This window comes from Bubalus bubalis, chromosome 6 (genome assembly GCF_019923935.1).
Source record: "Bubalus bubalis isolate 160015118507 breed Murrah chromosome 6, NDDB_SH_1, whole genome shotgun sequence".
In the NCBI taxonomy this organism is placed as follows: Eukaryota; Metazoa; Chordata; class Mammalia; order Artiodactyla; family Bovidae; genus Bubalus; species Bubalus bubalis.
This window is the reverse complement of record NC_059162.1, coordinates 112464023-112478430: the sequence shown is the minus strand read 5'-3', so window position 1 is coordinate 112478430 and position 14408 is coordinate 112464023. Positions and strand designations below refer to the sequence as shown.

Below are 14408 nucleotides of genomic sequence, written 5' to 3'. Positions count from 1 at the left end.
AAAGGTCTTGTATTTAAGAGACTGCCCGGTTTAAACTCCCCTCCTCCAAGAACTGAGCCGTTCATCTCTTGGCACTGCTTGGATACAGCTGTAATTATAGCTGTACCAGCTCATCGATACACGAAGAACATGGACTAATCATTATCTTTCAAAAGCCGTCATGGTCCCAGTGGTCCTGGGTACAGGCGCATCCTCCGTTTCCCCATTGCCAGGAGCTTCAGAGGGATATTTTTAACCTTAATTACATATCCCCGAGATGCTCTCCTTTCCAGCTTGCTTTTCTTTGTGTGAAACTCTCGAGGTACTCTGAGGGAGACAGAAATGACAGCTGGCAGACAAGCTCTGCGTCCTTAGCCTGGGAGTCAGCTTGCAGAGGAGCTGCCTCGGGGCAGATGAAGCCTGGGGCAGCTCCTGATTAACTCTGCAGCCCGCCCCCAAACTCCCCCGCTGCCTTTAGTTCTTTCCAGACCCGTCCTGGTGTGCCCACTGCACCCCTGCATGTAGGCAGAGCAGATTATGAAACAGCAGCCCCCCGTCACTCCCTGCTCCTCTCTGTGGATGTTCTTGTTATAGGAGGAATCGTAGAACTCTGAGCTTGCAGGCATTTGGAGGTCTCTAGTCCACGCCCTTCCTTTTACAGGTGAAGAAATGGAAGACATTCCTCTCTCACTCATATATTTATGCCTCATTCAAGCTTTTAGCAAATACTTAGGAGGCTCAGATGGTAAAGAATCTGCCTGCAATGCAGGAGACCCAGGTTCCATCCCTGGGCTGGGCAGATCCTCTGGAGAAGGGAATGGCTACCCACTCCAGTATTATGGCCTGGAGAATTCCATGCACAGAGGAGCCTGGCGGGCTGCAGCCCATGAGGTCGTAAAGAGCCAGACACCACTGAGTGACTAACACTACTGAGCCCTAATCTGTGCCAGGCACTCTCCTAGAGGTTATAGATACCGGTGTGAGCCAGACAGACAAGGTCTTAGCTCCCCTGGGTCTTCCATCCTTACGGTGGAGACAGATGAGAGGCAAGTGGGTCAATAAATCACAAAAACTGTCACTGAGGGAGCTAGAGCCACAGCGCCTCAAAGATGCCCACGTCTCAATGCTGCCTGGAACCTCTGATAGTGTTTTATTACGTGGTGTTGGGGAATTAAGATGCAGAGGGAATTAAGGTTATCTTGAATTATTTAGGTGGCCCAATCCGATCCCAAGGGTCTTCATAAGGGAAACAGGGAGGCTGGAGAGTCACACCCAGAGAGGTGGCATGGTGACAAAGTGTGATTGGCCATCCCTGGCTTTGACAATGGAGAAATGGGCCATGAGCCAAGGATCACAGCCCTGCTAACTCCTTGACTGTAGGCCAGTGAGACCCATTTCAGGCTTCCAACCCTCAGAACTGTAAGATCATCATCTGCAATGTTTTTAAACCACTACATTTATGGTAATTTGTTACAGCGGCAATAGGAACTAATCCCATTGCAGACAATGATAGGGGTTATAAAGAAAAACAAAATAATGCAGGCATGCCTTTAGATGAGGAGACCTGGGAGTGACATCGGGGCAGTCGGCTATGTGGTGACGTCAGGGGACAGAGTCTGAGGCAGAAGCCAGGGTAAGTGCAAAGATCCTGGGGCAGGGAAGAGCTTTGACAGGATTGACTATCCTCTCAATGCCTTTCCAGGAGAGAGAGTCATTTTATTGTCTGGTTTCCAGAGCAGCCACTGGTCTTTCTTGCAGACTTCTGAGTAACCTTGAGATCTGTTCGTTTAAATGCCTGGGCTCCCTCTTTAAGGACTGGCACTGTGTCTTTTCCTTATCCCAATATGAGGTGCTAAGGCCTCATTTGCCAGTCATTGGATTTGGGGAAACGCATGTCTCCAAGACTTTAGAACTTTCCCCCCAAATCATGAGGCAACACAAATATTATCGAAAGGCAGGGGGACACTCTGATCACCATCAGCCTCCTGGAATTTCTTTACTTGGACAGTCAGGAGCAGAAGAAATGAAGGGACTTTGGAAACTTCCTACTTAACCTCTTCTGGTAAATCCCTTTGTAGAAAATGACTATGCGATAACCTACTAATTAATTTAATATTGAGGGGAGTGAGAAATTTTGATTTCTTGGGGTTGCTCAAAATGGGGCACATCTCTGCTAAGAACCAGGTGAGGGAGTTAAGGTTAACCTCAAAAGTTTTCTTGAGCACTGAGAGGGAAATTGGGGCACCGTCTTTCAAGCCAGGTGCAGCTGGGCCTTTCGTTTGGCCAGTGGTCAGGAAGACTGCCCTGGGCCGGGCTCCAGGACAGACACAGAGATGAACGAGACCCTCTCTGTTCCCGAGGCACCCATTGTTCCCTGTGGGAGACTGCCACAGGGCTGAGTACCACCCCACATGGCAAGGGCATGGTAGTGGGAAGATGGCAAGTGCCAGGGGAACATAGAACAGAGGGAGGTGATTTGGGGAAGGATTGGCTGGGCCATTTGCTTCCTCCAATTTAAGGGGAGCTCCTTTTGCTGTAGAAGGTTCCCAAAACACCTCTACTTTAAGCTCTACACACCTGGGGTTCAGGGTGTCATCTTGCTAAGTCCTGGGTCTCTAGACTGAATGTTCTGTGCAGGCAGAGACTGGGTCTGTGAGGCTGACTGTTGGCCTTCTTGTGCCCAACTAATATGTGTTGAATGAATGAGTGGATGAATGAATGGCTGTGTGGAGTCTCAGCTAAGTCATTCTGGAAAATGACCACTCAGCTTAAGAACAGGGTCATCTTGAACCTCATTCAAGAAGGTTAATGGCTCAAACGCTACACGACTCACAGCTGGTTCCATAGCTGGGGCCAACTTTCTGTGGTTGGGAAAGCAAAAGCCAGTAGACATGGCGGCAGCTTGAGATTTAATCTGGCGCTCACCTTCCAGCCAGGGGGCCCCACTGGAACAGAGAACCTGCCCAGGATGCAGAGGCAATCATCCAAGGCATGAAAAATCAGTGCCAAGTCAGTAGATACAGTGGACAGTGTGGACCCTATTAAGAATGACAAGAGCAGCGAGGGCAAAGCAAGCCCTAATTTTAAATGAAACACATAGGCACACATAGGCTTTCTATATGTTTAAGGGTGGCAGCAGAATTAATTCATTCAGTAAATATCTACTGGGGTCTCCCCCAGTGGCTCAGTGATGAAGAATCTGCCAGCAATGCAGAAGATGCAGGTTCAATCCCTGGGTCAGGAAGATTATCTGGAGAAAATGTCAAATGGTATTCTTGCCTGGGAAATCCCATGGACATACGAGCCTGGTCCATGGGGTTGCAAAAGAGTCAGACATGACTTAGCAACTAAAATATCTATTGAATTCCCACTATATGCCAGGAACAGCTCTAAGAGAAATAATGAATAAATCAAGCAATAAGTATATAAAGTTAGGTATTCACAAGTGCCATGAAGAAGATAAAGCAGGGTAAGGGGTCTGAGAGCCATAGGTGGGGGGAAGAAGGCAGGTGGATCTTTCAATGGAGTAATCAGCAATTGTTTTCTTAGAGGAAAGACTCTTTTCTGTTGGATAGCTCTAAGGAGTCTCTTACATGGACTAAGGTTAGACCCAGAATCTGATCTTGACAGTGGAGTTATAGAAGACACTAAACCATTCTGCAAGAAGCAAGTAATTGCTGAAGTACTGATTGGATTGGTTTCTGTGCTTTTTCTGGTTAGAGTTGGAGAAAGGGATATCAAACCCCTTAGGATGTGGGGCATGGAGACAAGTGGCACGAGTATCTGGGTGGGGGGGAGTGGTCCTAGCAACATGGCACAGGCCTCGCTGAAAACAGGAGATACACATGCCAGCGGAGATACACATGTCAGACCATGGTTTGTGAGCTTCTGGTGCAGTGAAACCTGATGCTCAAATGAAATGTCTCTTTTTCTCCTTTGAAATTCCCCCAGAATAGTCCAAACGTTTGCATATTGAGGTACTTTTAGCTGCATGTAACAGAAAACCCAATTTTACTACTGTACTTGAACAAAAAGGAATTAACTATCTCACAAACAGGAAGTCTAGAGGCCAGGCAATAACCAGGCTGCTTAATCCTGCTCAGTTAATTCAATGGCATCACTGAGGACCCAGGTTCATTTCATCTTTCTGTCTGTCCTCTGCATCCTGGCCTCACTTTCCAGTGACTGCCCCTCTTGGTTTCAAGATGGCAGCAGCAACTCCAGCAATCACATCCTACAACAGCATCCAAACTTAGAAAACGGATCTTTTCATCCTGTGTCTTCTAAGACAAATGAACCTTTACCAGAGGCCTTGTGGAACATTTCCCATCACATCTCATTGATTACTATTGCATCATATTCCTAGCAATTACATTACATTACAATATTCCTGAATATTCATTGGAAGCACTGATGCAGAAGCTGAAGCTCCAATACTTTGGCCACCTGATGCAAAGAACTGACTCATTAGAAAAGACCCTAGGAAAAGAAAGATTGAAGGCAGAAGCAGAAGCGGACGACAGAGGACGAGATGGTTGAATGACATCAACTACTCAATGGACATGAGTTTGAGCAAGGTCCAGGAGATGGTAAAGGACAGGGAAGCCTGGAGTGCTGCAGTCCATGGGGTTGCAAAGAGTTGGACATGATGAGCAACTGAACAACAACAACAATATTCCTGTGCTTAAACCCACCAACCACAGCTGGTGTTGGCCCCCGTGTGGGCTCTGCTTTGGGCAACAAATAAGAAACGGTCCACCTGAGGCAAGGTGGATCGGAAGGCTTAAAGCATGAGAAGCAGTGACAAGATGGCCAGAGCGGGGAGGGGGAAAGGGTAGAGACAGTCATTTGGAGGTAGAGAGGGCAGATAGAAACCAGAAGAGCTGGAGTCAACACTTACTAAAGATCAAACAGAGGAAAAGTCTTCTGAGACAAAGAAAGACCCAGGTTTCGCAAAGTGAACAGGCTGAATACATTCCAGGAACTATTGACGCAAGGAAAATGACAAGGGTGGTAAAGAATTCCCACCAGCTTCAAAGCAGAAAACGAAAAATACTGGTTCCCTGTAATGGGACTGGTACCAGCTTGGCCTTGGATTATTGTATTTTAATACACTGTGTATACTAAGTGTCTTTAAAACTTTTTTTTCTTTTAATTTTTGGCCACACCATGCTGCATGTGGGATCTTAGTTCCTTGACTGGGGATCAAAACTGCTCACCCTGCCTTGGAAATATGGAGTCTTAACCACTACCAGGGAAGTCAGGTATACGAAGCTTCTGAAGACAGTAGAACACTGCCTCTGTAGAATTTTGAGGGGAAATTTGGTCCCCAAGAATTTCATCTTCATCAGATTTCCTTTTGGATCTGATGGCAACTGGAAAATGTTTTGAGATACCCAGAAGCTTGGCAAACAGACCTGTCCTTGTTCTACAGCAGATTACACTAAAATGAAATGAAATAAAATTACATGAAAATGCAGGCTTCTAGAATGTGGCTGTCACAGCCTAGAGGGACTGCCTGGTTGCCGTGGAGCCCACCGTGGGCCCCGCTGTGGACCACACAGCCGCCGAGTCCTGCAAGGCGGCCCCGCAGGCGTGGCTTCTGTCGCCCATGCATCTTCTGCTCCTCTTGTGCAACGTCAGGAAGTCTGTGTTCGAGCCACATCCTTCGCCCAGCGGCTCGGACGGAATCTTTTACTTCACTTGGTGACCACTCAGAACAGTAACAGCTGCCACCCGCTTCCTGAGCTAAACAACAATGCTCAACCGTCAACCCTCCCGGACACTTGTGACGGAACAGCTTTTAGAAAGTTGTTTTGTTTTTTTCTCTCTGCAAAAGCCACATGGACCAGAGCAACGTGACGACCACTGTCAGGGACCAGGAACTGAGTCATGAGTCTGTCGCCCGAACGGCTCAAGCCACCAGGGTTTTCTTCTAAATGGGGAAAGAAGACCTGGAGACTAGGAGGCAGATGGTTTCAAATTCCCTCTTCACCCAAAGTTGCCTTAAAATCTGAGTCTGTGTTCCTGTCTTGACTTCGACACTCACCAGCCAGGGCAGAATCTCAACCACAAGAAAAGACAGGAAGTTTGCAGCAAACGTCACCTTGACGGTGGACCAGAGGAAGCTTTTATTTTCTCCTTTATTCTTCTGGGTAGGAAGGATGTCAGAAAAGCAGCGAGGGTGGGAGGTAGCAGGATGGAGCTGTAGGCCCCAAGCACTTGGACTGTGGCAGCGGGCTGTTTACGTGCCAGCCTTGGGGCCTCCCCTCAGGGCCATTCCAGCTGACCCATCAGGACTGCTCGCCCTGCCTTGACGTCCCTGGGAGGAGGGTAATTGCAAAAGGCCTCGGGAACCCCAGAGCTCACTCTGGAGTCAGTACTCCTCCTCCTCGGGCCACTTCCCTTTCCATGTCGGGGAGGGAGTCGCGGCCTTACGAGAAACCCACTCTCAGTGTGGGAAACGGGGCTGAGGGGCCGGCCCTCAGAGTCCTGCCCACCTCCAGCACCAGCAGCTCCGCCTCCAGTCTGGAAGGTTCCCAGGCTCAAGGGCAGCTGTTGAATTACGGCTTAAATCCCCGGGCTGCTGGGGACACCGTGGAAACCCTCAGCCCGAGGAGCCAAGCTGAGGGTGCATGATCGGCACAAACTGGCCTTCCCACCACCCCTGAGCACTGCCTAGAATCTTCTAGAACTTCCAGTCTCCCTTCCCCTCCCCCTCTACGGTGCCTCTGTGCCTCCCTGTTTCCCTCTTTTTTTTTTTTCTATCAGAACTGCCCCCACCACTCATTTCAACCCCTCCCTCTTTCTTCTTTCATTTTTTCTTCCTCCTTCTTATTTATTTTTTGTTTTCTTTTCCTTTTTGGGCAAGCATCTGGGACCCTTGTCCCTAGCCAGGGATCAAACCCACGACCCCTCCATTGGAAGCAGAGTCCTAACCACTGCACCACCAGGGACGTCCCTTCCTCCCTCTTCTCTTTCTTTCCCTGTCTCCCTCTTTCCTCTTTCACTGTTCCTTCTTTCTCTCTCTTCCTTTCTCCTTCTCTCTCCATCCCATTTCCTGCCCTTCTTCCCTCCTCCTTCATCCTAGCTCAAGGTAGAACTGACTTAGGCTGGTTCACAGGTGTCCTCGTCTTGTTCGAGGTCTGTTTCTCTCAAAGCAAATCAAGACTTTAAAGCCATGCTGAGGTTTTTTTTTTTTTTTTTTTTTTTTTTACTTTACAATATTGTATTGGTGTTGCCATACATTGACATGAATCCGCCAAAAAAAAAAAAAAAAAAAAAAACCAATAGAATCAATAACCAAAATAAATAAATAAAGAGACAAATAAATAAAGCCATGCCGGTGGCTGCCCCTCCTCTACACCTCCCGCCTAACCCTGCCACTGACCACTCCCCCTGGCTGCATATTTTACCTGCAGTCTGGGAGGCCTGATTTTGAGCCCCACTTTACAGCAGAGTCACACCCACGCCCGAGACCACACAGCTGGCACAAGCGTGACTTGACCCAGCTGGGAACTGGGTGGTTGCCTTGTCTTCCAGGTGCCTCAACTGACTTATTCCAAAGGCCAAATGTCATCTCTGATCATTTATTATCTACAACCATGGAAGGAAAAGTAGCCTCTCCCTCTGAGAGGTTCCATCTCCCTGCCTCCCTGTCCTCCTTCCTGGGACAGAATCTGTCCTTCTCTAAGGCGTTTAACACCCAGCCGGGTTTGGACACACTTTCTGGGGTCGAAAAATAGAAGGCTTAGCCAGGCAGGTCTGGAGCCTGGGCGTGATGCCCCACTTCTGCGGGGCTCAGCGACATCCATGCTTTAAAGCACGGGGGTTGAATGAAGTTACGGCTTACACGCTTCCCACCCATCTCTGATGTTTCGTAGTCTGGGGACGGTGGAGTGAGAATAGAGTCCCCAAGGGTCAGGCTCGCTCCTCCACCTGAGCCATCTGGGGACCATCACTCGACTGACTTCACGAGGTTGGCAAGAAACAGAGACAGAGTGGCTCCTTTGGTTTTGACAAAAAGCAGGAGGCCCTGGGTGAGAAGAGCTAAGGCAATTAGAATAAGATGAAAGTCTTTGCTGCTTCAGTTGGCAATGTTTCAGGCCAGATCTTATTTGGGGAGCCTTCTATTCTGGGGGCACCCAACAGACTCAGGTGTAAGGAATGAGTTATTTAGAAACTGTGGCTAAGCTCAGAAAAGAATATGAGGTTTTTGCCTCAACATGAAAAGAGGAACTGGAGTTAAAATAAGCCCTGATCAGTAAGTACTGAAGCTCCGACAACCCCGGGACTCTGCCTGACGGTGCGCGTGGTTTAACCAGCTCCTCGTGCACAGCTGCTCGGATCGTCTTGTGCGCTGTTGTGTTTTTGCAGGAAGGCGTATCCTTAGGAGTGCAAATGGCCCAGGCTGCCTCGGCACCCCCAGCTCCCCGTACCCTGGTTACTGGTCTTGGCCACCAAGGAGGTCCCAGGCCCAGTGCCCGGGTTGGGGAAAGATGCGTCCAGAGGGCCCGGTTTTTCTGAGATCTGCCTGGCTGGGTGTAGGCCTCAGGTAACGATGCCTCATCCCCACAACTCTACCCGTTGTCCGAGCCACGGATGGGCCCCTGCTCCAAGACAGAGGATTGCAGAGAAAGCTGTTGATGGCCGAGCCGACCAGGTTCCCTCTCAGAACTGGCAACTCAGTAATGAGACTGTTGTTGGGAGCAGGGCAGACTCACCAAGAGGGGCTAAGAAAGGGGCCCCTTGCAGAGAAAGCCGTTGATGGCCAAGCCAATCAGTTTCCCTCTCGGGACTGGCAACTCAGTAGTGAGCCTGTTGGTGGGAGCAGGGCAGACCGCCCAAGAGGGGCTGAGTCATGGCAGGTAGTGCCTGGACCGCAGGGCCCCAAGCCCTTCCTGTCCAGGCCCCAGCCTTCTCCCTCCTTGTGCTGTGCATCTCCCCCAGGGCTGCCCATACTCCTTGCACGTTAGCCAAACTGATTCTCTGTTCTTTTCGACCTCCAAAGCCTGGTGAGGCCCCAGGTTCAGAAGCTACTGCAGGACTGGCAGCCGTTCCCTGGAAAACGCGATGTCATGGCAGCAAGGAGTGACAGCGAGAGGGTCCAGACCTGGGTGCAGCTTAAGACGGTTACAAGCTGTGAGTGCAAACTCTATACAAGAAGCCGCAGTCGGGCCTTTTCCAGCTTACGACCTAGTCATACTTAAAGTCTTCTTCCCTTTGAAGGAATAAAAGAAACCACAAGGGGAAAAAAGATCAAAAGCCCCAACTAACTTTTAACTTGAGAGTTTAAACTCCTTTCAGCAAACCACCGATCAAGGACACCAACCTCTGTGGGAAAGTTCACACAGTCCTAAACTTGGGGAAAATTCAAGGCCATTGAGCCCCACTGGCTCCCCAGGCAGGCCTCCCCTTGGGCAGTCTTGTCCCTGACAGGTGAGGAGCCCACAAGAAGACCACCATCCCAGTGGTGGGTGGCTGCCAAGTCTTGAAAAGATCGTCTAGTATTAGGGTATCAACATGTGTTCCTAGTGGCAAGGCTGAGACATGGGGGTGTCCCAGACTATCCAAAAACATTCAAACAGGTGTTCTTTAGATACCACTGCAGATGCACGTGTGGGAAAGGACCAAGAAGCCAGAAGCTACGCTCAGCCTGACCTGTGTGTGTGTCCATGAGAGTGCACTCAGTTGTGTCCGATTCTTTGCAGCCCCATGTACCCCAGGGACCTGCCTATTGTCCAGTTCTGTCTGTCCCACTGCCTTCTAAGTGTGTGTTGAGTCGCTTCAGCCGTGTCCGACTCTGTGCAATCCCATGGATTGTAGCCCGCCATGCCCTTCTCCAGGGGATCTTCCCGACCCAGGGATTGAACCCAGATTTCCTGCATTGCAGGCAGATTCTTTACTGTCTGAGCCACCAGGGAAGCCTGTTGCATCCTAGTTCTGTACAAAATGCATCATTCCATTTATCTCCGGAATCAATGATTGCACGCCACCTCACCCCTTCCACTTCTACTTTCTTTTCAACTAACCCCCCTGGTCCTGTCATGGCTCCTTCATGATGTAGTGTCCCGCCCCTCGTCTTTCCTGGCCACTCTGCTCGGCACACGGGTGAGGCACCCCACCTGGTGGTGCCCCTCCCCAGGGGCTGGAGAGCTGAGTGTCACCCCTCTGCCCCCACCGGCGAGAGCATGGTCTTCTTTATTCGGCCCACCGCACTGCTGTCTCGGGGCAACCAGATAAAAAGAGCTCCCCTGGCCTCTGCATCTCTGTTGTCATGCATTTTGATGACACAACCCCCTTGGGGCTTGTCACACAAACCGTATGGAGGGTGGTTTTCCTGGACTTGGCACACTTGGTATGTCCTTCTGTAACCTTTTTCTTCCTTCTCTCTCTCTTTTTTTTTTGGCCAAGTTGCACAGCTTGTGCTTTCAGGATCTTTAGTTCCTTGATCAAGTATGGAACCCGGGTTCGCAGCAATGAAAGGGCCAAGTCCCAACCACTGGACCGCCAGGGAACTCCCTCTTTAACCTTTATAATCAGGGTTTTACGTGTTCGGACTTTCCATGGGGAAATCGTATGTCATGATGCCTTTGACAAAACAGGTCTCTATGAATTCAAAGGTATTATTTCCTGCTCATCCTTAGGGTGATCTTCTAGCCCCTCAAAACCTACGGTCTGCTGTCCTGCAAGCTCCCTCTCTTCTCTCCTTCATGGCCCACTTACTATCACGCATTTGAACGCACCGAAGAAAAGAATCAACAACCACAGTCACTTTTCCTTTGCATCTGAGCATCCTTCTTCCCGTTATTTCCCCTTCACACCCACGAACACAGACAGTGTCTGTGGTGCCTGCTCCATCACGCCCGGGAGCAGGTCCCTTTGCAGGGCCATGGTCTGCCTGCTGAGCAACCCCAGCCAGGGTCCTCTAGGAGAAAGACAGGCTCAGACAAGCCCCACATCTAGGCTGCCTGGGACACCCGGTTTCTTCCCTCCTTCCTCTTTTGCTGCCAGTATAGGTTTCAGTCCAGGTCACGTTTTGAGGTTTCTAAAAGACTCACCTGAACAGTGAATTTATCGTCTTCATTGGGCAGAATCCTGTAAGTGTAAACACAATTCCGGTACCTGAAACAGACCAAGTGCTGAGTTAGAACCTATACTTTTTCTGGACGTCGAGGGGCCTGGGACAGAGGCACTGCTTGCCCCCTCCCACCTCACCCCCCGCCACTCCCAGCACTCAAGGAGCCTCAGGGGAAGGTGGTGGAGTCCCTGGGACGTGGTTTACTTTGGTGCTTGACAGCTGTGTGGGTTGATCTAAAGGGGTCCTCCACCTGGAAGGGCTTCCTCAACCTCTGGACTGTCCTGTTGGCCAAACAAAATGGAGCCAGAGTGGGTGTTTGAAGAAGGAACGAGACCCTAGAGGAGTTGAGCACAGTGGGAGCATGCCAAGTGGGAGGTGGGCACAGCCACAGGGGGGCCGCGCTGGCCAGGGGGAGGCTCACATAGCTTTGGGTGGAAGTCCCCCACCCTCTGTGGCTGCCTCCTCGGGAGACTTTGCCCCATGGGTTCGTTCTTCCAATGGCTGGCCACGATTCCTTCAGAAACCTGGACTTTCCCAGAAGCCTTAGAATGAGCCTCAGGGTAGCTTCTAACACAGAAGGGCAAGGAATCCCGGATTCTCCTTCTAGAGGCTCAGCCTTCCTCTGGTCCAGAGGACTCTGACATGGGAAGGAAGGAGAGCCACTTTTTCCTTTCCTAAAAGCCTTGAGAGGAAGGGGAGCTGTCAGGTCTGAGCATGTGGGGGAGGGGCCCATGGATGGGTGGCCCAGCAGGGGCAGCCAGCCTGCGGAAAGCCTGGTGGCAGTGGGCGGCCGTGGAGCTCCCCTGGCTTGGCTGCGGAGGCCACAGGCGTAAGGAATTTGGGGGACACCACTTGGGCCTTACACTCTCAGTTGAAATGGCTGTTCTACCCTCTTACCCATAATCTCCCATCCCCACTTCGCCCACATGGGATTCTCACAGACCCTGAAAACTTGCCCACCCCTCTAGACCCTCAGGCAGCTCCACACTCTGGCTCACAGAGGCTCATGTTGTTTCGATGATCAAAGTGATGCTTCAGTACAAAGCGGTCATTCATTTAACCCCTCCTACATGCCCAGCACTCAACACATGTGTTACTGTTTAACTAGATTTTGAAGTTATACACTAGTTAACAAAATTTAAGATCACTCAGAAAGATACAAAATGAAAAAAAAAATGTATCCTTCCCCAGTCCTGTGAATTCTTTGGAGTTCCTACTCCTTTTTGTAAATCATTCCAGAACGTTTAAACATACACATATATTGATGCATATCTTTTAAATGAAAATAACATCATATTACATATATTGTTCTAGAATTTTCTGCTTTTCACCAAAAAAAAAAATTATTAGCAATCTGTCCAAGTCATGTTCCAACACATGACCAGCTCATCATTTATTTGACTAGACCAAGATGATGAACAGGTAGTTGTGTGTATGTGTATGGTGTGAGTCACTCACTTGTGTCCAATTCTTGTGACCCTATGGACTGTAGCCCACCAGGCTCCTCTGTCCATGGAATTCTCCAGGCAAGAATATTGGAGTGGAGAGCCATTCCCTTCTCTAGGGGATTTTCCCCTTCCCAGGGATCAAACCTGGGGCTCCCACATTGCAGGCAGATTCTTCACCGTCTAAGCCACCAAGGAAGCCTGGACAGGTAGTTGTTGGGGGCTTTTCACTACTAATTTATAGTATTGGTATTTAAATGCTGCAGTGAACACCTCTGTTCTGACCTCTTGTGTACATTGGTGAATCCTCAGTAAAATCCTTTAGTTTCCCCCTCAGTGAAAAGGGGAGAATAATAACACAGCATCAACTTTGTGTGTAATTTGAGCATTTAGACTAGTGCTCAAAACACACCAAACACTACAAGCACTGCCACTTGTGAGTGGTTGTAGACACGTCTCTAGAAGGAGAATGGCTGGGCGAAAGGTCGCAGGCACTTCATGTTTTGATAGAGACTAACCTGACCTGCCTCTTGAGAAATCTGTATGCAGGTCAGGAAGCAACAGTTAGAACTGGACATGGAACAACAGACTGCTTCCAAATAGGAAAAGGAGTACGTCAAGGCTGTATATTGTCACCCTGCTTATTTAACTTCTATGCAGAGTACATCATGAGAAACGCTGGGCTGGAAGAAGCACAAGCTGGAATCAAGATTTCTGGGAGAAATACCAATAACCTCAGATAGGCAGATGACACCACCCTTACGGCAGAAAGTGAAGAGGAACTAAAAAGCCTCTTGATGAAAGTGAAAGAGGAGAGTGAAAAAGTTGGCTTAAAGCTCAACCTTCAGAAAACTAAGATCATGGCATCTGGTCACATCACTTCATGGGAAATAGATGGGGAAACAGTGGAAACAGTGTCAGACTATTTTTTTGGGCTCCAAAATCACTGCAGATGGTTGACTGCAGCCATGAAATTAAAAGACGCTTACTCCTTGGAAGGAAAATTATGACCAACCTAGATAGCATATTCAAAAGCAGAGACATTACTTTGCCAACAAAAGTTCGTCTAGTCAAGGCTATGGTTTTTACTGTGATCATGTATGGATGTGAGAGTTGGACTGTGAAGAAGGCTGAGCGCCGAAGAATTGATGCTTTTGAACTGTGGTGTTGGAGAAGACTCTTGAGAGTCCCTTGGCCTGCAAGGAGATCCAACCAGTCCATTCTGAAGGAGATCAGCCCTGGGATTTCTTTGGAAGGAAAGATGCTAAAGCTGAAAGTCCAGTACTTTGGCCACCTCATGCGAAGAGTTGACTCATTGGAAAAGACTCTGATGCCGGGAGGGATTGGGGGCAGGAGGAGAAGGGGACGACAGAGGATGAGAAGGCTGGATGGCATCACTGACTCGATGGATGTGAGTCTGAGTGAACTCCGGGAGTTGGTGATGGACAGGGAGGCCTGGCGTGCTGCAATTCATGGGGTCGCAGAGAGTCAGACATGACTGAGTAACTGAACTGAACTGAACTGAACGTTGCCTTCCAATGAAGTCGTCACATTGTGTCTCCTACTAACCTGTCTCTTATTAACTGGATATGAAAGTGTATATTTCCCCATACCCTGCCAACTGGCTGTTATCAGACATTTTAATCTTTTGCAAATTTGAGAGATGATGGCTGGCTTTAATTTGCCTTTCCTTATGAGCAAGGTTGAATGTGTTCTTATAAGTTTCGCTATTTGTATTTATTTTTCTGTGAATTCCTTTTCATGTCTTTGGCTCACTTTTTTATTTTAAATCATCTTTTGGTTATTTATTCATAAGATTTTGATATATGCGACAATATATTTTGGAGTTATTTATTTTTAACACTGTATATTGATGGTTTTCTTCTTAGCTGTATAGAGGTTTT

General features: G+C 49.0%; 1 protein-coding gene across 2 annotated transcripts in view; it reads right to left on the bottom strand.

Moving 5' to 3' along the window:
• The window catches only part of INPP5D (inositol polyphosphate-5-phosphatase D), a 136528-nt gene that overhangs the window by 104936 nt on the left and 17184 nt on the right, over positions 1–14408 (bottom strand). For both annotated transcript variants that reach the window (XM_044945292.1, XM_006041763.3), the window contains exon 2: positions 11040–11103. In XM_044945292.1, coding sequence (XP_044801227.1) covers positions 11040–11103 — 64 coding nt within the window. The remainder of the gene's footprint in view (positions 1–11039; positions 11104–14408) is intronic.